This window comes from Manduca sexta, chromosome 16 (genome assembly GCF_014839805.1).
Source record: "Manduca sexta isolate Smith_Timp_Sample1 chromosome 16, JHU_Msex_v1.0, whole genome shotgun sequence".
NCBI classification, from domain to species: Eukaryota; Metazoa; Arthropoda; class Insecta; order Lepidoptera; family Sphingidae; genus Manduca; species Manduca sexta.
Window position 1 is genome coordinate 13247052 of NC_051130.1, and position 26376 is coordinate 13273427.

Here is a 26376-nt window from a genome sequence, read left to right on the forward strand (position 1 = left end):
TTAAAATACAATTATTATTCAACATGTGAAAGCTTTTCATTTTATTTCGAGTCCTCATTTTAGTCCACCCTTGTAATTATAGTGCTAAAATGTTCACTGTATATTGTGAGATGGATTGATAATGTGGACTCGAAAATACATTATATGAATTTTATCAAAATAGCATTAGCGTCGATTCCCAACCAGTAGAATTTATCGATATCGATAAAAAGTGCTCACTACTATGTATTTTGTTCAGTTGGTAGTATTATTATTTGACGTTCCTGACGTATTTTTCCGTGATATTGGTATTGATACGCCATGTAAATTCGATTTTATTTCTTTGTATTAAGTCCTGTCTCTTAAAACGTAGTGATTATATTCTCTTTGGAGCATAAGATAATTATATTTTTATGTACATGTATCCGAAAAATCTTCCTTGACCATAGACAAAGTAGAAGGATACGAGAAATAAAAAAATATGATAACAAACATGGCGTGTTGTCCTAGGAGCGTCGCTTACAATTTTGTTTATTAGGTCAACGTGAACGTAAACGATATCCGCCTCCCTGGATTATGTCGTGGTGTACAAGAGAACGGAATGTCATTGCACACACGGAAAGAAGGTAAATGTGAGTGATGCGGGGGACGCGAGTCGCGAGGTGTAGTGCGGTTATGTGTGAGAGAGGTGCGGTGTGCCGCAGGAGGTGCCGGGGCGAAGGCGCTCGGCGGTAGGAGACCCGGCGACTGATATGCAAGCGGCGCCGGCGCGCTACGTGTCTGTGAGCGAGTTGTACTCGACCGACGAAGTGGAGCTGTTGCTGGACGAGATTCGAGAGCTGGAGCCGACGAGCTGCCGCGGCGAAGACGTACAGGTACCGAGGCGCCAGCACACTGTCCAGTTACCTCCTACACACACACTCACATCCACTCGTCGGGATTCATTCAGGGCTCATTGCTAATTCCTTTCGTAATAATCTGGTTGCTTTTGAGATAGGAGGCTTTCGTCTTCTGTTTCAAGAATTTGTCATCGAAGTACATTAGTTTCAGAAGTGTGCGTTGTTCTATTCCGATTACAGTAAAACTAATAAAAAATGCAAATTGGAATTCTGTTGAAGTATGCTCTGAAGTGGTAAAGAATTATTTATTACCCAATCTACAAAGTTTTGGCTACACTGTGTTATGATAATATGTTGCTACGTTATTAATCTACTAAACTCACCAGCAATTGTGTAGCTATTGTGTGCATAGTTACTTTTGCCTTGTTTGAAACATGCATTTTAATACTTTTGTAGGGATGTTAAAAAATTAGTTGCTCCGATAAACTGATGCTTGTGTGATATAGATTCTTATTTCAGGTATAGTCAGGGAGTTTATCTTTTATATGTCAATATGGTTAAGATTGGTAATAAATAAAACATTATTCAATCAGTACATCTTTCTATTACAATAATTATATATAGTATAATATTTAATTATTATTCATTATAAAAAAAATATTATGCAGATGTACTGATTATAAATTAATTTTGGTCATATTTTTTTTAATTGTACTAAAACTACACAATTATTTAATTAATAAACATGTTTTTATATAAATGTAAAGTTAACATTTTTCTCAGTTACATTTGTATGAAGAAATTCTATTTAGATTTTAAAGATAATTATAGTGAACATCAATGTGTCTAGACTGGTATGAATTGCGGTTCAAGAAAAGAACTCATTTTTACTTTAACAATATAACATTGAAGATTTCTCTGTTAATTTATAATGTACATTTCAATAAGATTTGGCGAGCACTTAATATTAGATGGTCTATTGTACATTGTCTATTTCCTTTAAGTGTTTTGGTTAAAATTAATGTTTTTTGGTATTCACTGTTGAATAGCAATTGTCTAATTTCACTGTATTTATTGTAATAAAAAAAAAAATGAGTGGTGTCATCTGACAGTGTAATTGTGTGTGCAGGACTTCGAGATAGCGGGCAGCGGGTGTGTATCGGGTGGTGGGGGCGCGGGCGGTGCGGGCGGGCGCTCGCCGGCGGGCACCGAGCTCACCGAGCACTCGTGGGACTCGCACGCGCAGTACCGGCGCGCGCCGCCGCCGCCGCCGCGCCCGCTCGCGCCGCTCTACTGCCGCCTGCGCTACCTGGCCACGCCGCAGGGGCTGTGCACGCTGCTGCTGGTGGCGTGGTGCACGGGCGCCTGCGCGTGCGCCTGGAGCGGCGCCGGGCTGCGCGCGCGAGTGCCGCTGGCGCCGCGCCTCCGACTGCTGCTGCTCGCCGCGCTGTCCTCCGCGCTGCTGCACGCTGCGCTGCTCGTGGTGCGTGTGGCGCGTCTCGACCTGCTGCTGCCCATCGATTTCGACAAGCTGGCGCTGTTCACCAGTGTGTGGAGCGGACTGTCGCTGCTGTCAGGCGGGCTGCTCACGCTGCACGCAGTGGCCGCCGCGCCAGAGTACCGGCACGCGCCGCCGCACCTCGCCGGCCTACTGTACTCGGCTGCGGGGCTGGGGCTGGGCGGCGCGCTGGCCTCGGCGGCGGTGGGCGCCAGCAGTGCGCGCGGCTCGTGGCGGCGCGTGCGCAGTGGCGCGTCGCGGAGTCGCGCGTCGTCATCGTCTGCGCGCGGCACGTACCGCGCCGTGCCCGCGGCCCCGCCGCCGCTCGACCTGGCGCGCCCCTCCACGTCCCGTGACGATCCCTTATAGTGAAGGCCGGCCGCCACCGACTTCTGAGCGGCTCCCCCGAGTGACCTCGTCCGGAGGTGAACCCCGCGCCGTGTGACGGCTGCAGCCCGCCTGCCGCGAGTCCCGTGAGCCGGCCGCGACGTTGTACGTTTTATAGTTTTATAATATGGAGGCTCAGCCGTTCGCGCGCCGGTGAAGCGCAGCACGACGTTGTCAACGTTACAGCGCCGCTCGCGGAATCTCGTTTTGGAGCGATTCAGACAATACATTTATTGGACGGGCGTCAAGGTCGAGCTGCGTTTGTTGCCCGTTTTGAGTAGAACGTTTGAGAGTTAGTGTACGAGGAGCGCCAGCACTCGTGCAGTCGCGCAGACGCGCGTGTCGTTTGATATTGTTGCCGATCTGAGATCGAGTAATACTGCCACTCTATTTCTTGCTGTCGATCATTCATGTCCATTTATTTTCTAGTGTAGGTAGATATGTTAAGTTCCAAGGCCGCCGGCGAGTGACCGGCGCGTACCCTGTGCTCTCGAGGCACAAGCCCCTGATATTGACGTCAATACTCAATTAAACACGCGCAATTTAACATACTTTAAAGAATTCCAGAATAATGTAAAGAAAGGTGTTTATATCGTAGTATTCATTAACGTCCTCGTGGTGCTGGGACGGTGTGGGTGTCGCAAGTCGCGGCGCCGAGGCACAAGGTACTGCGCGGGGGCCGCCGGCCGGCAGACATTATGATCTCTTATAATTTGAAATTTCACAAGTCTGATTTTGATGCTAGTCCATTATTTAGCGTTAGAGTATTAAATAATTTGTAACGTTTAATATAAAGCAAACATTCCTGGAGAGTAGTTTTTTTGCACAAAATTTAGATTTATCGCGCGACTAGCAGTTTTTCATATTGAGAAGTTTGCGCGGGAACGCGACGCGGCACAACAGTGGACTCGGCTAACTTTGTATCGTTTAAACTTGTATATTTTGTGTATTTAATCTTCTCGTTAATACAGAATACGCACAATGTGAAGTGCCGCATATTCAAATTGTACATTAATTAAGTGATTATTTAATAAATAGTTCCTGTTATAGAAGCACCCGCGCATTTCATCTCTTAAATTTTTAATATTTATTATATAGATGTGACTTTAAACGTATGAATTTTTTAAGAATACACTGTTTTCTATTTTCCTATACCCCCTTAAAATGAACAATCGACAATTCCAACCGGTGCAGTGGCAGGGTGCCTCGTCAGTGAGGCCTTAACGAATCCGTGGCTATTTACGAGGTCTTTTTATCAGATTCCCAAAGGGTAATGTTTTTCCTTTGTGTCCGTTCCGAGCGGGGCCCCGGGCGACTGACCTGCTATCCGACTCATAAGGCCGCCACTGTGCCTCATTTACCTTGCTGGACAGCACTTACCATAGTGACTTGGACCGGCGAGTGGTCTTATAGAATTGATTCTTGTGCCACTATAAGAAGGGCCAGTTTCCCTCGCTTGCCCCGTAGCCCCGTCGCTATTTACCCTGCCACTGGTACCCGCTGCCCCACTGTTGGTATCCGTCGTCTCGCCCCGCTCTTCTGTCCATTCGACCTAGTTTGTTTGGAACGTACAAATATTTTGTCCTGATTTCCTCTACGTCCAATACATATTAGTTACGCATATTTATATGTAGTTTTACATTTATTGATTCGAAATATACACAAATGTATGCAAAGGGTAAATTTTTACATGTAAGCGAAGTATTTATGAAATAATCAAACGGGCTTACATCGCCAGTCACAGGGCCACTTGTTGCTATTAGTATTTATTTTTGAATAGTTTTTTTTGTTACTGACATTTCTGATTTCTATTTACATTGTATATAACATGTTAATATCTTGGGTCGGGCTAATTAAAAACCATTATATATGTATAACAGAATCATAATGTTACGACAGATAATTAATGTTGTGGATGCCTGATAACGTGATTAGGGTTACCAATTCTTACACTTCAGACGCCGAATAAAAACCAAAGAATAACGAATTAAGAGATCGGAACAATTTATATTATTGTTCGGATAAACATTTGAATGTACATAATACATAAACAAGATGTTTCTATATGTTACAGTTTTACTTATTGAGAGTCCGGAAACGATAATATGTTGGATGGTAACCTTAACACGGTTCATACTGGTAATGTACAGAGCATTGATTTCAAATCATCATCATACTTGCTCTAACATGCCGCTACTGGGCTGAGTCCACTGGCGATGTAAGAACACTACTATGTGGCGAGGCGGCGATTAGTGACCAACAACTTTTTGTTCATTAGCTGCTCCAACGACTAATATTAAAAATCACTGTGGAAGGAAATTTCAATTCATTTTGAAATCGCTGTCGTCTAGCATTGACCAAGTAAAAGCGCAGGCGCAGCGAGAAATTACGAATTTTGAATTTTGTGGTATAATATTCGTCAGAGCACGTCGACGTCACTACACAGCGTTGTGGGGTCGGCGCCACCAGTCGTGTCCACATTGAGACCATGCTCGGTTCGTGACTACGACGATCGCTAATCTTGACTTTGTTCGGTCAAGTCAACAGGAATGTCGTGAGAGTGGCGCGGCTCGTGGGCTCCTCTTGTCACTACTCGCCGTCCGTCGAGCGTAACCGTGTTAAAGCAGTTGTATAGGAGAATGGTACATTAAGACAGATTTATTTCCTCGTATTGCTTGTAATTGATACAATGGTTTGCAAAATATTTATAACTGTTCATATTGTATTGTGTAACATTATAGTTAGCGTGTAAGAGACGGTTCACATATAAGATTTGTTATAAGTGATGATTTTATACCGACCAGTGTGTACACGCTCCCACGAGCTTACGTACTTTGTATTGAACTTTTTTATTTATATCTGAATACAGATGTTGTAATGGAAATGTACGAGCGAGGATGATGTTACGCGTAGTACGTTATTTGTTTTGTTTCGGGCGGCGCGCGGCCACTGACGAGCTGCCACTACTACTAAACTGAAACTTAATGTAAAATACGCCCTCTACTTGTAAATGAGTGGTTTAGTTGTGATACATAACTGCGGATCGCTGTTGTTCCGTGCGGTCGATGTGAGGCGCTCGAGTCGCGCCGCCCGCGTTTTAGATGTTATACATATCACGTATATTTTTGGAACATGTCCGACGCAGGATCTCATTACTTTAGTTCTATGTTTATTTGTATCACAATCCTACTTACACTTGTTAATGGACACATCCGATGCATGAAATCTCTTCCGTGAGTACAACGCGTTCGCGTTATGTGACGCGCCGACCTTCTCACCGACACGGAACGAGGACTAACGATTACATCTATCAAGTTGACTCGCTTAGGTGCAAGATTAAGTAAAGAGAAATAGTAATGAATTATATGGTTTAGGTTTTTTTTCCGTATTATTTCTAGAGATGTAACTAAATGTTGAAAATAGAAATAGACCTGAAGGTATTTTCTTGTATCTTGGCTCGAAGTCGAAGTTCTCTTTATACATGTCAGCCTAACAAACTTAATGACTTTTTACTCTTCTATAAATGAAATGACAGACGAGCTTATCTTACCGTTATTTTCAGAGGTGTAGAGTTTGATAAACAACTTATACTACGTATTTTATGTACTAAAAAATCAGTAACTTTGATAATTATTTATTTTATTTATGTACTAACAAAATTTTGAATTTATTTATTTTTACTCTTGAAAAATATTTGCATTTCAAATCGCAATCATAGGCCCCAATGTATTCGAGCGATAATTTTTAATGTGCTAATGTGTGTTCAAATTTTTTGTGTAATAAGTATTTTATACGATAAAAAATAGGGTTGGTTCCTATGGTTAATTTTATACAATAATTACAAATAATATGCAAATAGGGTAGAGATTGTTTTGTTACAAACAATATTTTTTTTTATTATATGAGAAGGAGAACGTATTCTTATCTCTCGCGTACATGCGTACCACAACAGAGATGACGTCATGGTCTTCAGACTATCAATTCAATATTTTATATGACAGTCATTCAACAATTACTCCTATATAATAGTATTATGTATATTCCAGTTTTATTTTTGGATAACACAACTTACTGATTAATTTATACTAGGACCTGAGTGACGTGTGAGACTATTGCATTTCGTTTTAGTAAGGTAGGTGTACACGAGTAGGTTCGTTTCCGTTTCGGTGCGAGTCTCGGTGTGCACTGTGCAGTGCGCACTCCCTGCAGTGCAGATAGTGTGCAATGCGCCGCAGTGTAAGCTGAGGTGTGGCCCGGTACAGCCGCGCGGCGCGTGTCAGCTGCGAACTGGAACGGATATGTGCGAGTAATTTTTACTTTAACATTTTAATGATAATAATTATATGGTTTTATACAAATATGTGATTTTATTTACTTGTCAACAGTTGTGTTAATTTTGTAAATTTTGTATAAAGTTGACGTGAGAAAAATTTCCAGGCGCGAGTCATCTGTTACAACAATAAATTTTGTCAATTGCATTTTTTTTGGAAAGGTTTAGCAAATAGTCAGCGGTAAACTACTTGCAGAGTCGGCTGTATCGTGCAGACTAACTTGTTGCAACCTACGTTAAGATAATAAATTGAGAAACGATCAAAAAATGAAGGTAGTAGTCAGTAAGATAAGCTTTCCCCTCTAATCTATACTATTATATAAAGCTGAAGAGTTTGTTTGTTTGTTTGTTTGTTTGTTTGTTTGTTTGAACGCGCTAATCTCAGGAACTACCAGTCCAAATTGAAAAATTCTTTTTGCGTTGGATAGCCCTTTGTTCGTGGAGTGCTATAGGCTATATATCATCACGCTATACCCAATAGGAGCGGAGCAGTAATAGCTAATCTCAGGAACTACCGGTCCAAACTGAAAAATTCTTTTTGTGTTGGATAGCCCTATGTTCGTGGAGTGCTATAGGCTATATATCATCACGCTATACCCAATAGGAGCGGAGCAGTAATAGCTAATCTCAGGAACTACCGGTCCAAACTGAAAAATTCTTTTTGCGTTGGATAGCCATTTGTTCGTGGAGTGCTATAGGCTATATATCATCACGCTATACCGAATAGGAGCGGAGCAGTAATGGCTAATCTCAGGAAATACCGGTCCAAACTGAAAAATTCTTTTTGCGTTGGATAGCCCTTTGTTCGTGGAGTACTATAGGCTCTATATATATCATCACGCTATACCCATTAGGAGCAGAGCAGTAAAAGCTAATCTCAGGAACTACCGGTCCAAATTGAAAAATATTTTTGCGTTGGATAGCCCTTTCTTTGTGGAGTGGTCTTAGTTATATATCATCACGCTATGACCAATAGGAGCGGAGCAGTAATGAAACATGTTGCAAAAACGGGGACAATTTATTAGTTTTGAGAGCGTCCGTTGCGTGCGCTGCGTAAACGGTTAAAGTTATGCAACAATGATGTATGACGGGATTGTTCCTCTTAAAAAGTTCTAAAAAATATATTATAAAACAAAGTCCCCCGCTGCATCCGTCTGAATAAACGTGTTAAACTCAAAAACTACCCAACGTTTTAAGATGAAATTTGGTATGGAGACAGTTTGAGACCCTGGGAAGAACATAGGCTCCCGGGAAACTACTACTTTTATAACGGAATACTTTAGCCTGAAAAACTTTATAACGCGGGCGGAGCCGCGGGCAAAAGCTAGTCATCAGATATTTCCAATAGATACGGGCTGTACCTGCACAATGTATGCAATCAGCGTAATGACGCTACAGTAAAATATTTTAAATTCCATTGTCTTTTTTTATCATACAATACGTATCGCTTGTTTATTTGATATCTCATTATTTTGCGTAGAAGTTAAGGAGTCTCGCAGTCTACACGCATCACTGATATGGGGCAGTCGGCGGTCTGCCCTACTACCAAAATAACCATACTACTTGTGAACCAAAATGGCTCCAAGCAGAGTATCCAATTCGGGACCCTTAACAGAAAGTGATATATTTCGTAATTATTACACGGACAATGACTATTTTTTATCACCCGAAGGCATTTTAAAAGTAGTCTCGGCCGTAAGTACCTACCACTCCATTTGATTAGTAAGAAAAGCACAAGTTAATGTTGACTATATTATATTACATATAAGCAGCGTTGTGAAAGAGTTTGCGATGAGACTCCCTTGGAGCATATTGTAATAAGTGGGGTGCAAAAGTAGATACGTTGTTCTTGTCGAAATGTATACACTGTTATTAGATTACCGATGCACCTTACATTAGTAATTATCTGCCCAGATAAACGCCATAAACCATCGCATACAAACCGTTATATCGCGGTTTTAAGAGGGGCGACAGCGTGTGCTACCGAAGACTTGGCATGTGTCTTCTTGTGAGAGGGTTTTGAGCCACAGAGAAGGTTTCAACAAATCTATATGCGTTAAACGTTCAAAACGTTGTCTTGTTTAAATCTGTAATCGGATGTTTATTTGCCACCATGCCTTGCCTGATTCAAGTTACTGACAATTAGGATATTCCCTATGAATTTGTTAATAATATGGATGTGCTTAGTTAGAACGTGAAATCGTTGAAATATCTTTGACCACGTCTTCGGAAATATTAGGTTGGCTCGAGACTAGGATTGCCACCATTTTATGGGCAAGTAAAGTACATTAGTAAATTAAAAGTAGAAAAAAAATACAAAATATTCATTCTGCATTATTTTGCTTTAAACACATTATTCGCTACTTTTGACAAATAAACTTATTAGATTCTAAGACAATTTGGAATCAACAATAAAAATGAAATAAACGCATGAAATTTTAAAATAATATCAAGCTTATTAAATGCTTACTTCCGTTTGCGCAAAAATTGTTACGAACAATGTCAGAGTCAAATACATCCTACGTATTTTTGCGTACTTTATTTTTCTTATAAAGTTTAAAGTAAGCAATTACAATACAATTACGGTAAATAAGTAATTTTCAATACTTTATTATAAAGTTCGGTAGCGTCTCTACTAGGGACCAGTTACCATCCGTTTAAACAACGCGCGCCGGATAAGGTAGGCAAGGTGGGTCTATGTCCAGTTAAATCAGGCTCTCCAAACTTTACCTACCTGCTTACAACAGCATGGGTTTTTAAGAAAATGTACTTATAAGTACAAATTATAAGGAGGTAAGAATCTTTTGTTATATAATTTCCGTTCTTAGTAGGTACGAAAACGTAAGAGTATAGGCAGGTTTTTCGTGATCTGATAAATAGTTTGGATAATTCGGCAATCCGATTAAACCAGTTTGGTCATAGGATGCTTTACATTCGAATACAGACTTAAGGTTGATTTGATGTAGCACTATATAACTTTATCACTTAGGGTAAATCAAACCGACCTATATCTATTTGATCTAATCTACAATCGCGTAATCAGTACTAAGATAGTATTAACTGGGAAGTTAATGATAGGATCTTACACGATCTACCCGTTAAGTGCGCCTATTTTCCTATGAGTAAAAATCGCTTTTTGTTATGCTTTCGTTAGAAGTCGATGAAAAAAAAACCGCTATACCAATTAAGATCAGATTTGGCAAATAGGTAAGTATAATATATCCAGGATTATTTTGCTACTTTTGAAATACTGCCTATCCACGCAGCGGTTTTTATTCTGGGAAAGATCTTTCATGTGCAAAGAACCGCGAGCAAAATGTACCTAAGTAGTGTATTAAAACGGTTTTTTTTTAGTGTTCCATTAAGGTTTAGGAATGTATCATGAAGAAGACATTTCAGTTTCAATTAAAAATTGATGCATATCATCTGATGATTAGCGAGTGATAACAATCGGCGGTATCCAGTGAACAATAACATTAGATCACTATCGCGTCACTGTCAAATTAGTACCTACTCTATGAATCTTTTACCTTCTAAGCAGAAAATATGCCATTTGCCGCACATTTTTCGATAATTCTCTCAGAAAATAAAGACTACATATAAAAGAGGGAATGAATTCTGAGGTGGACTATATTTTTATTAGGAGAACTATTCTGCTGTTGCAGTAAACAATAACTTTAGACCATAACTATAAAAAGGATGTTTTTAATCTTTATTAATTAGCGCGACGCAAAGGGCATTTAGAGAATTATACTTGGTAGATACACAGTGATGATAAATACTGGTATAGACATATTTAATACTTAATCGATAAGGCAAGGGCACCGCCTGATTGATTTGATTTAAAAAAGACTTCAAGTGCGTGACTTTTAAAGCTATCCTCGGCTGTCCGATATATTCTGTAAGTATACATAGCGGTGATAGCCTAGTAAGCGGCGATAGTCTAGTTGGGTGTGGAACGGACTGCCGAGACGAATGTCCGCAGGTTCCAATCCCAAGGGCACACACCTCTGACTTTTCTAAAAAAAAACATGTGTGTATTCTTTGTGAATTTATCGTTCGCCTTAACGGTGAAGGAAAACATCGTGAGGAAACCTACACATCTGAGAAGTTCTCTATAGGAATTTGGAAGGTGTGTGAAGTCTACCAATCCGCACTAGGCCAGCGTGGTGGACTAAGGCCTAATCCCTCTCAGTAGTAGAGGAGGCCCGTGCTCAGCAGTGGGCAAGTATAATACAGGGCTGATATTATTATTATTATACATACCTAGACTACACACGACCTATGTTTGAAATTAGACTAGTGCGGTAGATTAACAAGAACCTACTTTTAAATGAAGGATAATTTTTGGTATGTACCAACAGGTAAAATAATGTATATACATAGCTGGGCACCGTTAATCAAATAGTTAACTTCGTTAATCGTTAATCCGCTACAAAAAAAGTTAGCTTCGTTAAGCGTTAAAGCGTTACATTTCGGAAGAATTAACGCAAGTTAACGTTAATCGTTAATCCGTTAACATGTGTAAAATTGCATTTTTATATCGTTGCGTTAGTGAACTTATACAACTTGTTGGTTTAGGTTCTGGAAGTTAACAGGTTAGGAATAAAACAAAATACTTGTATAATTCAAATGCGTAATTTAATCGTCGGGCATAAAGTGCATATTCCCCTTCATGAACATTAACATGTTGAAGTTCTCGTCTGAAAGCGAGGCTCGTTTTGGTGTTAAAATGTCTTTACCCGTGGAAAACAGACGTTCAACTGCAGCGCTTGAGGGTATAGCAGTATTGTATTTAATAAATAGATTTATGAATATCTGTTCCCCGAGGAATGCAGCATCGTTGAACGAGTCTTTTGATTTCATATCCAGCCACATTTTAACGAGACTTTGCGCTTTACTCTTTAAAGAGTTGGAGCTCTTTGGTTTACTATAGACTGAGTGACAGAATTGAAAAAGTCTTCCTCCTCGTCATCATCGTTGTTACTCGCATTGCTCCCTCCGCCAGTTAAACTATCTCTGTCCTTCGAACTTTCCGCTGCTTCTTGTCGTAAAGCAACTTCTACCTTTTTTCCATGACGTGCCGGCAAAATATATCTAGTTTTGTTTTGTTTCACGCGCTGCCACGCGCCGCCCGGCACTTGTCATTCGTTTCATACTTGTCTGAACCTGTTTTTCGCGCCGCGCCGTGGTGCCGTGCGGTAAATAGTAGGCATTACATTAACGATTAACGGGCTTCTGCATATTAACGGAAGTTAACGTGTCCGTTAACATTTTTAAAAGTTAACTTAAAAGTTAATTCGTTAATCAAAATGTTAACTTCGTTAATTAACGATTAACGGATTAACGAGTTAATGCCCAGCTATGTGTATATAGAATGACTGAACAACTTTAGAATTAATAACTATGTATTTATGTAAATGACACTCGCATAAGAGAACGAGGGACATATTTTTAAAGGGAATGTAAGTATTCTTAAAGGCTGATGATATTATTTCCGCAGTTGATTTGTGTGGCAGCGTCGGTGGTGTTCATAAGCGGGGGCTCATGTGATGCGCCGGGGCTACTGGCCGGCACCACGAGCATCCTGTTGGTGTGCGGCGCCGCGCTCTGCTTCTTATACGCTGGCGTAGCACTCGACATACCAAGATTCGCACCACAGGCCTGGTTATATACTGTGAGTACGTAGGTATTAAGTGAGGTTTAATATCGTAGCGTAGTTGTGGCGGCAGAAAAGGCCTGCCCCAGGCAGCACTTTCGTGGGGGCTGCAAAAACTTTAAAATAAAAGCTTACAATATTAGAAGTTAATAATAACGTTTTTTATGGTAGGTATGTACCAGTAGGAAGGGGTTTTTATTGTATGAAAGTGTTTTTTTGCTCTCTGGAACCTAAGGGTGGTAGTCTTTGGCCCGGCCCAGGCGGCAAAAATTTACGTAACAGAAAAATAGTTGCGTCCTATTACATCGGCCCAGTATCCCTTTGCCTCTAGGTGTATTGGTCTCTGGTAGGTTTGTACTAGTGATATATCAGAAGCAGAAATGGACGTCAAAAGAAAATCTTAGCGAAAACAGAAACAAAAACGGATGTGGAAACGGTAGTGCAAATATCATCAAAAATGCCGTGTTTAAAGAAAAATAAATGAAGGCTAAATAAACATGTATATTTTTTGTACTTAGCGTGAAATGAGTATGTTACCTCCTTTTTAACTCTGTTAAAAGGATGATGCCACTACTTATACGGCAGAGCGGCTATGAACAGTGCAAAGTATTTTAACCATCAAAGTGATTTAGTAACATACCTGACGACCCGCTATGATCACCAAGTTCAATTTCTTGTAATTTTTTGAAGTCTCATTAATGAATGCGGATAAGAGTATCCGCATCATCGCTAGACTGCCTACCCTCTACTGTAGGTACTGTCAGCAGACAATACACTGTCTGTTGCTGTTTCCAAGTAAATAATTAGGTACTTACTTGAGGAAAATCCTTGGTTACATCAATTCCTTTATCTACGTGAATACCTATTAATTTTCAGGATATTGTTACTTCAACTGTGACGGGAGTGCTGATGCTGGTCATTAGCGTGCTCGGCATGATGCTCTGTGGCATGACTACGCTTGTCAACACTCTATTTAGTGTGAGTATGATTTGATGTTACAAAATGTAGACTCCGTCGAGGTAGATAATAAAGATTTGCATATTTGTGTGTTTTGTTGTGAAATACAATTGAATTGTTTCTTTCAGCCCCTGGTGTTGCTAAACGCCGTCCTAGTGACTGGCAGCGGCGTGGTGACGTACGTGCGGGTGATGCACCGGTGGGACGCGGAGCGCATCGCTCACCAGCCGCAATCTTCTGCACCCATCGAGCACGAAGTCTAAACTTAACACAAAACTATACTATAATAGAAAATATATTTTTTATACGGCCACGACATGTTAACTTCACTTCACCTAAACTAAGTGGGGTCGAGACAGATTTGACTGGCGAGAGACGTATATCCCTCGCTAGTCGATCAATTATGTCGGTCTATTTGAATCCTGATATATCTACACTGACTGATCCCGAAGCGTGGGCTGGGACACAGAGGGTCGCTGTGGCGGGCCACAATGTAGTTCAATAATGTTTTACTCAAGCTTAAGTATGATAAAAACATGTTAAGTTCCTCCTCCGAGCCCATGGCCTTGAACATTCGTTGCATCAATTTACGGCACACGAGTTACGGATGGGAATATGCAGATAAAATTTGTTGGACTGCTTTATCTAAAAGTGTTCAGCAAAACGGCGCGCTAACTGTATTTTTAGAAGCTATCTAATCGAAACCTTAAAATCTTAAAGAAAAAAAAATAACATTATATTTCTACAATATGTTATTTTAACTTTAGCAGTTTAATATTTTTTTATAAATTATTAAATCATCAAAGTTAAAATAAAGTACACATCTCTTTTACTTTACATCCAACACTTATAAAAAGACAATTCAATAAGGAATATTCTGGTAGTTTAAACTATTTAAATAACTTGAAATTGTTTTTTTTTTTATGAATTTATTCGTAAATCTTTGCATACTCCTGCTGTAATTCGTACGCCGTAAATGTAGGTATGAGACAAATTTTTAAGGCCATCTGTTCGGGGGATAGTCTTAAGGTATGCTTGAAAAATGTATAGGTGTCTGTTATCAATCAAGTGGCTTTTTGTAGCAGATACGCGGCAAAGGAAATAAGGATTGAATGATCATCATTTTCCGTCCGTAAATACCCATACTACTAGAGTAGAGAGGGTGTGGCATATCTCATATTTATAGGAGAAACGAGAAATGTGTGTGTTGGGGGTTATACATTTTTTGTGACTTCGCAGGAAATATGGAAAGCCACAGCAAAGCAATCATTCATCAAGGTTTAATATGAGACCGCAGTTTTTTGGCTTTGTTTTGTACACGAAACTGTTTGCTGTCTACCTCCACCAGAATATACTATTACATTATTGGTGATTATATTATTTTAGTTACTTTATTGTTTCAGGATTATTAATTATATTTTTAAATGATTATTAGAATAAATGGTAGCCTCATTTTAAGAATAGAGTAATAAATAAAATTTTACACAATGGGTAAGACACTGTAATAATATAAAATGATAATAATTTTATTATAATTTGATACAGTATTAAGTTTTATATTGTGAACTTTAGTGTTTTGTTCCTATTTTAATAAATGACTACTAGTTTAGCTTCCTTTTTATATGTCACTAGTTCAATAAAATTTGAATGTGAAAATAAAAAGCATAGTTGTAATAACATACTTTATAAAAACCTTTACTATAATAAACATGAATTAAATAAATATTTTTAATATCCAACACCAAATACATAACTTATTCTTCCATGCACATTGTCATATGTTCAGAATTGAAGTCACTCATCTCAGAGAACTAATGTGACACTTGTAATTCAACCCTCAACATTCCTCAGATCTTCTAGCTGCCTTCTACATCACTAAAGTATTTCTGTACAGACTCAACAAGACTATCTGCTTTGGGCTTAGAGGCAACACCTGCTATCTCCATGCCGAGATTCTCAATTTTATGTGCGGTAGAGTTACCAATAGCAAAATGTGGAAGGTGTTTAAGTTCGTTGCTGAAGGTCTGCAGCTGCCGGTGTATGTACTCACACCCTGATGGGCTGAAAAACACCATACAACATGGGCCTTCCGAGTTGTTTAGTTTCATTAAATCCATCTTTAGATTTTCATTTTCCTTAGTCTCATATACTGTTACTGCATCTACAGTGATGTCACTTGCTTGCAGTGTGCTGGGTATTGTCTCTGATCTTAAGTTGCCGCAAGGAAATAAAAAAGATGAGTTTTCAGAATTATCTTTTAGTATTATTTTAGATAAATTTTCTGCATTACCTGATGTAGCACCCAAGGCTTCTAGACCTAATAATAATTTGATTTTGTGACAGCTAGCTTCTCCAACAGTGTACACTCTCTTAGTGTTCCATATTACGAACTTTTGTGGGTCCCAGGTCTTAGACAGAGCTTCTATGGCTCTAGGACTGGTCAATATGAGTCCATCATAATCCTTCTGTAGCAGCTTGGCAGTTAACTGGTCAGTGTTTATAAAAACAAACTGCAGTGGCTCCACGAACACAGTCTCGTAGTTATTGTCATTAAATGCTTTTTGGTAATCTTCAGATTCACATTTGAACAGAACGACTTTCTTCATGGCAACGGTTATTTGTACTGTATTTTTTTAAAGTATGTTCAATTGGCCATCGCCCGTCGCGAATACAAAATTTCCAACCACAATTTCGCGTCGGAAATACAAACGGAATCTCAGCACACTTCAATTTATTTTTCGTAACAATATTTATCTTATTTGCATATTTTTTAGTCAAAGAAAATTTTACACATATACCAATTTCTCTAAAATAGTTTAATAAATATTTATTGTATTGAAAGTATTCAGTTATTAGTTCTTGATATTTATTTAGTTTTTATTGTTTTTCGTATGTTGTATGTTTTTGGAAACAAGTTTTTAAATGATAAAACTTTTCTCCTTGACATTCATTTTTGTTATTTATAAATTGCAATATTGTTGAACAAATATGTATTGAAACTATATACTTGCATCTCTTTTTGGAGCACAACTACAAAGTACAGCTTAACTTTTTCTTCTTTTGCTGTTATCAGTATCCATGCTAAACTTGTCGCTTGTCAACTGGACATAATATCGTTGCGAATTATTATTGCATTGATGAATTAATTGTAAAAATATTTAATTGATGATATATTTTTTTCTGCTAATAATTCTATTATAGTATAATATAATGTAGGGTACTCCGTAAAATTCCAGGTCGAAAATAATGGGCTAGGGATATGGCATTACTCTATTATTTCTAAACTCAGAACATTATTACAATAAATTACGTTTTGTTTTTATTTTAGTTGTAACGTTTAGTTTTTGCAACGCGAATTATAGTTGGAAAAATATATTAATTTATTTTTCACATTACTGCGCTACAGATTTACCTACAGCATTTTGTATATTGACATACGGAGTTCAGAAGAAAAAATTGAATGTGTCAACCAACAAACAATAACAACAGAAAAATAAATTGTGGCTATATTATAGTTTTACAGACAATTTTATGATTGCAAAACTATTCAGGTGCAATCAGTTAGCGTATAGTGGAGGGTAGGAGGGATGGCAATTAGTGGGTGTTCGAGTGGTTTGTTGGCGACTGCTGTAGTCGCATTACTATTATTACCAGTGCAATATTACGTGCCAGATCTTTATTCGGGTATAGAAGAGCCTCTGTCTGCGGAAGCAGTAACGCCACCTGGCGGTGCGCTCGCGTGGCTCGACCAGACCTTAGCGGCCTTCCCTTCACTAGATCTTTTTATGGCAGCAGCGATGTTAATTTTGGGAATTATCACATATGTTTATGAGTGGATACAGAGAAAACTTTTAGAGAGGAGAATTATGAAGGTATTTACTTATATGAAAATTCTATCGTATTTACTTATTTATATTATCGTTATAGAAGGTGGTTGCGCAGTTTCATAATTTTACCGCTAGATTGTGCTTCTGATGATAAAACTTGAAACAAACCTTGTTTCGCACAGATTACGCTTGATATATGTACTTAGTTAGTTATATTATACAATAATATGGATGTTTTAAGTATTGCCGTAATTTCAAAGAAACTACGACTGAATACCATTCCTTTGAAATAAATTGTATTATCTTATTTAACTTGTGGCCCCAGCAGATGTTGTTCTGCTAGATCTACGTAGACCGCATTTTGTATGTACTCCTTTTCAACTGGTTAGATCTCGATGTCATTTAGACAGCGACACCTATCGGATAAAAAATATTCTACCATTCAAGTTGGAATCACCTAAACAAACTTAATATTCAAATAATTTTATTCAGTGATTTCAAAGATTAGCGTGGACGACACGCACGCCACCTATTGTTTATTAATTATACTATTACTATAATTTTACTCCAAGTGCAAAAAGAAGTTTACAAAGTTTTATCGCAAATCGCAATCAGATAAACGGCACTGCAGCGCATAATAATATAATATACTTAGTACGAAATATTGAGTAAGTATATTAGGTAGGTATTATATTCAATATTATTATAGATTACATAAGTACAGCGTTTTCCAATATTAATTGGTAGGTACATTACGTAGGTATTTAGGTAGGTAGGATTAGTAGGTAGGTACGTTAGGTACCTTTCGCATGTTATTCGCATGTAGGTAATTCTTAGTCTAAAACAATAGCGACGTCGCTTCTGCTCTGTGACCAGTAATGCTGCAGGTCAGAAAGATTGACGGTAGTTGTACCTTGTGACTATGTAATGAAACATTTCCATAGTTAAACCACTACTTGGGCGCGAGCATCGACCGTCTCCGGGCTTGGGACGCACAGCAAGAACAGCTGGAGTCCACGCTGAAGATGGTGCAGAATGCCACCTCGGAGTACAACTTGCTGCTGTACCTCCTCCTGCGCCAGCACCGCTGCCTCGCCGCGCACCACGCGCCGCCGTCCAACTGCTTCTTCGACAAGCCTATGGAGGAAGACCTCACCTATCTCCGCGCACCCACCGTCATTGAAGCATGACGTTTATGGCAGCGCGGGAATTATCGTCCATGACTTCGCCTGTTTTCACCAATATTTTTACGGCCTCAATATTGTGCTTTAAAAATTTCTAAGTAGTTAAGATAGAAAGCATGTCATCCAAAACATTATTGATGATATTCAATATTATGAGAAGTAGTCTGAGCTAGTCTGCTAATTTAGATGGTTCTCATCTCAGTTATGTTCTATCTAAATATGTTTACGAGGGCCTTGAGTTTGGTGAAACTGGGCATATATCCCTTAAATGAGAAACCCAACATTAGAATATCCATTTTTGTAAAGTTAACATCTTTTCACGCCATTTCCATTTCTCACAGGCCTAGGTATCTGTACGATTCGGTGTATCCGAGCCCTCAGGCACTACCGTCGTTATATTGGTGGTAATTCCCGCGCTCGGATCCTAATCTCCGCTTTAAATTCGTGTTTATTTATTAATTATAGTGTTGAGTTGTTTACGGCGCGTGGTTTTATTTATGGCGACGGCGAACGCGGCACGACTATAAATTTGTCACCGCGCGCGTCCGCAAATATAATGCTTACAAAATATTTGCTATGCGAATAGATATTGCCATGAACTCACTTTCGTCGTTGCAGTGAACAATTGTGCATCGACCAATATGTTTTATTTTGGTAACATTATTAAAAGGAACAGCATGTAATTACCTAATATCGTTATGGTTATCGTAATATCCTTATAAGTTGTGTTGCAATACTTTCATGTTCAAAAAATCGTTTAGTAGGTACTGCTTATAGCTGCGGGTAGAGATGGTACAGTTTACGGACAATCTTGGCGGTTGACATCAGTTGACCGACCCATTGCTGTAATCATTCCAGCGTACTTCTTGATTACTAAGCAGATCAAACGACCGTTTATGCTTAAAATTGATTTTAAATTCCGAATAAAATTTCACGAGGCTGGGAGCCGTAAAAAGTAACGAGCCTTATAAACATGGCCGTTGAGTAACAACGCTTATTTATTATTCGTACGCAATATACGTGCCTCGCTGGCGTAGTGGGGGAGTATCTCACCTAATATAGTAAAGTTCTGTGTTCAGAACATTGAAGGGTCGGTTAATGAAGATTTTTGACAAATAGTGTATTTGCCCTGAACAGGAGTTTGTCTCCGATATCCAGGTAGTTTTCATATCATATTATGAGATAGATATAAACATTGCGAACAATGGCTAGATTTCTTTCTGTCTACACCTCCATCAATTATTTTTTTCAACATGACTATCAAACTCTTCGTCAGGTAATAAGCTACTGCAGCTTTTGGGTAGCCTAAAAGAGAAGTAATATTGAAAACTTTGAATTACTTAGAAAGTACTTCATAGAGTTCATGCCTCTCCACCCTGAGGGTCTAGGTTATTAATCTAATAATGTTGAGTAATAACAATGGCCACAACATTTTCCAAGTTTGAACACAACAGTTGTACATCGCACGACAGCTGAAGCAGACAAAGCAGTAGGTGGTACGCCAGACGGTCTCGCACACCATACAACCCCGTAATTTAAACTGAGTGAATCCATTTGCGAACGCGGGCTTTATTCAATTTACTGTTATTAACTGGTGTAATTTGAGTTTTGTATGTACACAATTACTCCTCTAGACTACATTAACGGCATTTATTAAGGAGAAAACGTTAGAATAAACAACGAGAATTAATTTTTGGAGGGTGAAAGCATATTTGTAGTGTTATAAGGGCTTACGATCCAAAATATTCAATTACTATTTGTTAGATAAAGGGCTATAGAATTTAAAATGAAGGGAACAATACAAATACGGAATCTGCAGATGCTGAACATTCTGAAGAAGGCTCCTATCATTATCTGCGACTAGACAACATCGATTCCTACCTAAGATGATTCGCGAGGCTATTGAAATTAAAAAAACATCTGAATTTCAATAGAGAAGGTTTGGAAGCTTGCACAAGGCTGGGATCCTATTCTACATTTAATTAAATTGGAACCGAAAAGACCGGCTGCCAGATTTTATAATAAGACACTGTGAGTTCATTCTGCATAGATCGGACCGACAACAGCTAACTTTAAAAAAATAAATTTTTATTACCAACACCTTATTTCACCCCGTGACCACGAAGCCTGCACTTTTTTTTATTGCCTGAAGCCTGAAGGTAAGCGAGATGCGACCGCCCATAAACAGAAGAAACACCATCCAATCTAGAATTACAAAGTATTGTAAATATAAAAAACCGCGATAAAGTTCGCAAAATAGTTTTTTTTTTCAATGAGAACAATACATTTCAGATATAATGTATTTGTAGAACGTATTAAGGTAAGTAATTATGATAATCCAGCCTTGATTGTTCGTTGTTATATGTAGGTACTTACCTAATATTTCAGATCAAAATGACGTATTTGCCTATGATTGTATATAATACTTCATATTTTTCGATTATGTAAGTACGTAGTGGAAAGAGAATGGTATAAATTGATATTTTTTGGAAGGTAACTTTAGTTTCCACGTTCTGTGTTTGTTAGAACCCTGCTGATTAACGTTTTATCAATAGGTTATTTGAGTGACAGTATTATAAACACACACACACAACATCACGCATTTATCCCCGAAGGGGTATGTAGAGGCGCAACTAGGGCACTCACATTTTGCTAAGTGTGTTCCGTCCTATAATGTGATACGGGGCGAGCCTATCGCCATATTGGACACAAATTTCAGACTGCGGTTTAATACTGAGCAGAAAACCCAAATGACTTTGTTCGACCTGGGATTCGAACCGAGGACCTTAGAGCGCTGTCGTACTGCTCATGCAGCACAAGTTACAACTACGCCATCGAGGAAGTCTCATACAGTATTATAAAGAGGAACAATTTGTAACCGCCTGATATATGAGTGCAGTAAGCAAATTCCGACATGTCGTCTATTTTACATTCGACTCGTTGACGAAAAATTACAGCGACAAGGCACAGATGAGAAGTACTTAACTGTTTAACGGGAACAGGAACAGGAAAAAGATTAATAATAGGTATATCCTCTTGCGTCAAGCGCTCGCCCGCACGCAACACAGAGCTAACTGGAACTTTGTTTTTGTAAACAACAAAATAACTCCCAACACATGAAATTACAAAATTCAACTTCTCACGGGATCCGTCACGACAGCTTCATTTCAAATCGAGAACAATAACTTTTTAGGCTGGACAACGATGTTTTGAACCTGAAGTGTTGATTTACAGTCGGCCATTTATCTTCATATGTAGAGTCTAGCTTCGTCCTCGGACAGGTCGTGTGTCGCAAGGGTTTGACCCGTCCGAGTGATGTAGCGTCAGCCAGTCAGGCGACACCACCACCGACCTTAATTACAACTTTGCTCGACATACGCTAATTACCTACGCTCGTATTACAACATATTGCTTGAATTATATTCAGGGCGCCCTATTCTGTCTAGGGGGCAAATGCTTCTTCTTTCAATTACGGGCGATGTAATTAAAGGACAGTTTTTAAATAGTATAATAATATCAGTCCTGTATTACCTATATACTGTCCCACTGCAGGGCACGGGCCTCCCCTACTGCTGAGAGGAGTTAGACCTTAGTCCTCCACGCTGGCACAGTGCGGGTTGGTAGACTACACACAGCCTCAAAATTCCTATAGAGAACCTCTAAGATTTGCACGTTTCTTTAGGATGTTTTCCTTCACCGTTGAGGCAAGCGATAATTCACAAATAATCCATAGATACATAATTTTTAGAAAAATCACAGGTGTGTGCCATTGAGTCCGCGAAGTGCGAACATTTTTCTCGGCAGTCCAGTCTACACCCAACTAGGCTATCGCCGTTTTTAAAGCTAAATGGGTAAATAGGAGATTTCTTGTCTGTGTCACTTATAAAGCTGTCAAAGCTGTCCTTCGATTAGAATGTCCGTAATTGCTAAAACGCATAAGCCCCAGCAGATGAAATAGGCGCAACTAGTAACCTTAGTATAGTTGATATGGGAACTTGAATACTTTTAATAGCGTAGGCTAGTAAATGGATTAGCTATGAAGGTAAATGACTGACCATTTAATATTGATCCTACCAAATATATGGACTCCAACTGATTGTCACTAAAACCCTTGGATGTGAGATATTAGCAAATACGTCTTTTGATTTATCAAAGTTATCTTATAATAGTAGAAATACACTATAACGAATCAACATTAAGTCTAAACTATAAACCAAATAAATAGCTAAAAAAAACTATTAAACAATTGGTACAGTGTAGATTTTAATTAAGTGTTTTTTGTCTCTTCTGTAAACTCATCGTTAAGCCATACTTCAAATTCCCGGTGATAATGGCTGACCGACGATATGCGTTTTTATGAAATTTAAATCCGTTGTGACGAACATAAAATAAAATTGAACGGATCCATTAAAAACTTGATGCAAAATATAACAGCCAGCCATCGTCGGAGCCGATGCGGCGCACCACAATTCATTCACATTTTGTGTTTTTTTTTTATATTTTCCAAGAGGATGATCAATTATTATACGAGAGAAAATTAATTTAAAATGTTTGAGTTAAGAAATGGAATAATTATAGACTATATTTTTATTACATTTATCATGATGAGCATAAAATGAAGATGTACTATTAACTGCCGAAGTGAAGGTCTGGTTTACTGAGACACTTCTCTAACTTTTAGTATAATAGCAGAGAAAGGACACCTTCTTGTAAGATAACTTGCGTTCTTAAAAGTTCTACTTATTAATTCTAAAGATAGGGAAAGTGTACATACAACGCCCTATCAGTTTAGTATGATATGGACGACGAAGCCCCGCAGCGCATCAGTTAAAGCAAACCTAAATTGATTAGTACCAACTCTACGTAGCTACAGCATGATCATAAAATATTAAATAAGGTATCAGTATATTTCATTAGTTTCAGAAAGTTGAGCGGGGTATTTGAAGGATAAGGAGAAAATGTTGCAGTAAACGTTTTTAGTGAAAACTGGGGCGCAACGAACGGCTAGACAAACTCTAAACACATTTTATAACAGGGTTAAGCGCTCGAGACGCGAACCTCGCTGCGGCCAGATATCTAGTTTGTGTAACAGGGTTTTAAAACCAACACACTAGTATTCGATTTTTTGGTAATAGTTAATGTGATATTCAGTTTAAGATTGTATATACGAGCACCGATCTCCAAACTAATATGACAACTAACAGCCGTTTTCAATCCGAGTCTGAGTAATTAATTTGTAAGCATGTTAAAAAACTTTGGTTTGATTGGCCCTTTTTGAGATAGATCGAAATAAGCCACTGGGATCGTATTAAAAATGGCGGTAGATCGACTAGAATAATGTTTAAAAAACTAAATCCACTCGTCACTTGACACGTTTATCAAAATCATAATTGTCGTGAAGCTCAGAGATGAATTATCTCTGAACACTATGCGGCCTTTGGTTTTAACTCGCAACAAAATTATATAAATTAAAAAGATGAGTTAGAACGAATTATATATCCTGTTCAGAATGCAGGTGTAATAAAACTTGATTTATTTTTTAGTTACGGGTATGTCGAACTTCAAAAACTCAACGGAGGACCCATTTGCTTATACAAATGAGCCAGCTTGTATCTACAGACAGCAGCTGCGGCCTATGTGAATGTATTGTAGCCAGAACTCCGCAGCGTGGCTTTAAAACTTAACAAGGAATATTTTTATTATATCATACCTATAAATTGAGTTATGCATTAGACATTGCTGTTTTATGAAATATGGTTTAACGTTATTCGTCCACTCGGTCAAGAAGTAACATTTCAAAAACGTTTTGTAACATATTGCGTTTCTTGTTCCGTGCAGTTATCGCGCAACGATATTACTCTATTTCCTTGCAATACAGTTTATATCAAGAGACGTTAGGGAATTTTGCGATGCTCGCCAAGATCCTTTTCAATTTACTAAGTAATATCTTTAACTTCTGAATCTCCTGTTTCATTGAAATATTTAGTACTGTTATAGAATAGATATAGAATTGATGCGACATGCTATCGGAAATATTTTTATGAAATCACAAGTAATATTAGACTAAATTCATATAAAAAAAAATGTCAGCACCACGTGGACAGCACATGTGTAATGCTTTATTATTTACAATTCCAGTAAGCTTGCATGTGTATGAAATAAATATATAATTTAACAGATATTGTCATACAGAGTGTTATTCAACTAGGTTCACTACAGAATGGTTGTCCAATGTAAATCGCCATGAATATGCGATCGCGTGATAAGTATTCAATTACGTAATGCTTATTGTATTCCAGTGATTGAAATATTCATTGGCACGCGGTACTAATGAAGTAAATATCGATCAATATTGTGGATGGAATTGAGAGGATATATATAATAATAATAATATCAGCCCTGTATTATATACTTGCCCACTGTTGAGCACGGGCCTCCTCTACTACTGAGAGGGATTAGGCCTTAGTCCACCACGCTGGCCTAGTGCGGATTGGTAGACTTCACTCACCTTCGAAATTCCTATAGAGAACTTCTCAGATGTGCAGGTTTCCTCACGATGTTTTCCTTCAATGTTAAAGTGAACGATAAATTCACAAAGAATACACACATGATTTTAGAAAAGTTAGAGGTGTGTGCCCTTGGGATTTGACCCTGCGGACATTCGTCTTGGCAGTCCGTTCCACACCCAAATAGGCTATCGCCGCTTAATTGAGAAGATACCTACTCTCATTTAATACTTGATTACTGTAACCGTGAAAAGTCCGCGGCTTGTTCTGAGGAGTCGCGTCTTGGGTGTTAAGTGTATCTTTAATTAAATAGACATTATTCTGGCAAACGCCCCACTGCCACAGCGGGTATATTTAAATATTTACCAGTTCTGAAGAATGAGTATTACATTGTTTTTATAGAAAACTGATTCATTACTAGATTTGTTTTTATTTGTGTTTTTTTCATGGAATTTTCTCAGTTATTTTTATTTTAATAATAATTGTTTTAAATATAAGATCATCACCGTTCCGCCCGAGTTACATATTTTGCTCGAGTTAGTTTATTCTCACAGACGCTTGTATTACCAGACTCAATAGCAGAGTATAGTGTAATCCAAGATATTGTGTTTGTAATATGTATGGGAAATTTAATTAAAATCTAGGTATTGAATGTAAGTATAATGCGTATTTTGACAACAAAAATTTTAATTCAAGACATTTTCACGAACATCTACATAAAATGTAAGTACTATATTAGTAGGACAGCATAATTTAAAAAGGGGTAGATCCGTATAACAATTTACGTAGGCGTAGCCCAAGCTGCGATTTCCGATAATATTTGTCTAATTATGTGATTGTTTTGAATCGAAAAACGCATGGGATGTGCTGATATGTTTGTGTGATAACATGGAATGAAAGTAAAATCGGCTACCGGTATGCGTTAGTTGCGATCATGTCTACCCTCTCCGCCAAACTTACGCTTAATTATAATTAATATAAAATTAACAAAAATATTTTTATACTGAATACATTTTATATATAGTTTATACAACCTACAATTATATGTAAATAGGTTCAGACATATTTTTATTAACGTAGCTGTAATGTTTACATTATAATCTAACGCAGAATTTTATTTTGAGAGTGGATGGTGAATAAAATAAAAAAGCGAAATATTAACTCAAAAATAATAAAATTTACTCCTAAGGTAACTGTTTAAAGATAATCT

At 38.3% G+C, this 26376-nt stretch overlaps 4 protein-coding genes across 4 annotated transcripts; 3 read left to right on the forward strand and 1 right to left on the reverse strand.

The window, feature by feature from the left end:
• The first annotated feature begins 428 nt into the window (after nt 1-428).
• On the forward strand, nt 429-7061 carry LOC115452797. Its single transcript, XM_037439314.1, has 3 exons — nt 429-605; nt 684-854; nt 1948-7061. Exons 2-3 carry the CDS (start codon nt 732-734, stop codon nt 2683-2685), a joined length of 861 nt encoding a protein of 286 aa, XP_037295211.1. The 5' UTR covers nt 429-605; nt 684-731; the 3' UTR covers nt 2686-7061.
• Nucleotides 7062-8450: 1389 nt separating this feature from the next.
• LOC115452800 lies at nt 8451-15385 on the forward strand. Its single transcript, XM_030181403.2, has 4 exons — nt 8451-8728; nt 12537-12710; nt 13569-13670; nt 13778-15385. The coding sequence occupies exons 1-4, from the start codon at nt 8609-8611 to the stop codon at nt 13910-13912; spliced, it is 531 nt and encodes a 176-aa protein (XP_030037263.2). The 5' UTR covers nt 8451-8608; the 3' UTR covers nt 13913-15385.
• Nucleotides 15321-16743, reverse strand: LOC115452799 (uroporphyrinogen-III synthase-like). Its single transcript, XM_030181402.2, has one exon. The coding sequence runs from the start codon at nt 16253-16255 to the stop codon at nt 15506-15508; it is 750 nt and encodes a 249-aa protein (XP_030037262.2). The 5' UTR covers nt 16256-16743; the 3' UTR covers nt 15321-15505.
• Nucleotides 16744-17051: 308 nt separating this feature from the next.
• On the forward strand, nt 17052-19139 carry LOC115452798. Its single transcript, XM_030181400.2, has 2 exons — nt 17052-17521; nt 18421-19139. Exons 1-2 carry the CDS (start codon nt 17237-17239, stop codon nt 18664-18666), a joined length of 531 nt encoding a protein of 176 aa, XP_030037260.1. The 5' UTR covers nt 17052-17236; the 3' UTR covers nt 18667-19139.
• The last annotated feature ends 7237 nt before the right edge of the window (nt 19140-26376 follow it).

Coding starts and splice junctions, on each gene's coding strand:
- LOC115452799 (XM_030181402.2), bottom strand. CDS start 16,255: ATGAAGAAAGTCGTTCTGTTCAAATGTGAATCTGAAGATTACCAAAAA.
- LOC115452800 (XM_030181403.2), top strand. CDS start 8,609: ATGGCTCCAAGCAGAGTATCCAATTCGGGACCCTTAACAGAAAGTGAT. Junction 8,729..12,536: donor TTTTAAAAGTAGTCTCGGCC/GTAAGTACCTAC, acceptor TTATTTCCGCAG/TTGATTTGTGTGGCAGCGTC. Junction 12,711..13,568: donor CACAGGCCTGGTTATATACT/GTGAGTACGTAG, acceptor ATTAATTTTCAG/GATATTGTTACTTCAACTGT.
- LOC115452797 (XM_037439314.1), top strand. CDS start 732: ATGCAAGCGGCGCCGGCGCGCTACGTGTCTGTGAGCGAGTTGTACTCG. Junction 855..1,947: donor GCCGCGGCGAAGACGTACAG/GTACCGAGGCGC, acceptor TTGTGTGTGCAG/GACTTCGAGATAGCGGGCAG.
- LOC115452798 (XM_030181400.2), top strand. CDS start 17,237: ATGGCAATTAGTGGGTGTTCGAGTGGTTTGTTGGCGACTGCTGTAGTC. Junction 17,522..18,420: donor TAGAGAGGAGAATTATGAAG/GTATTTACTTAT, acceptor ACATTTCCATAG/TTAAACCACTACTTGGGCGC.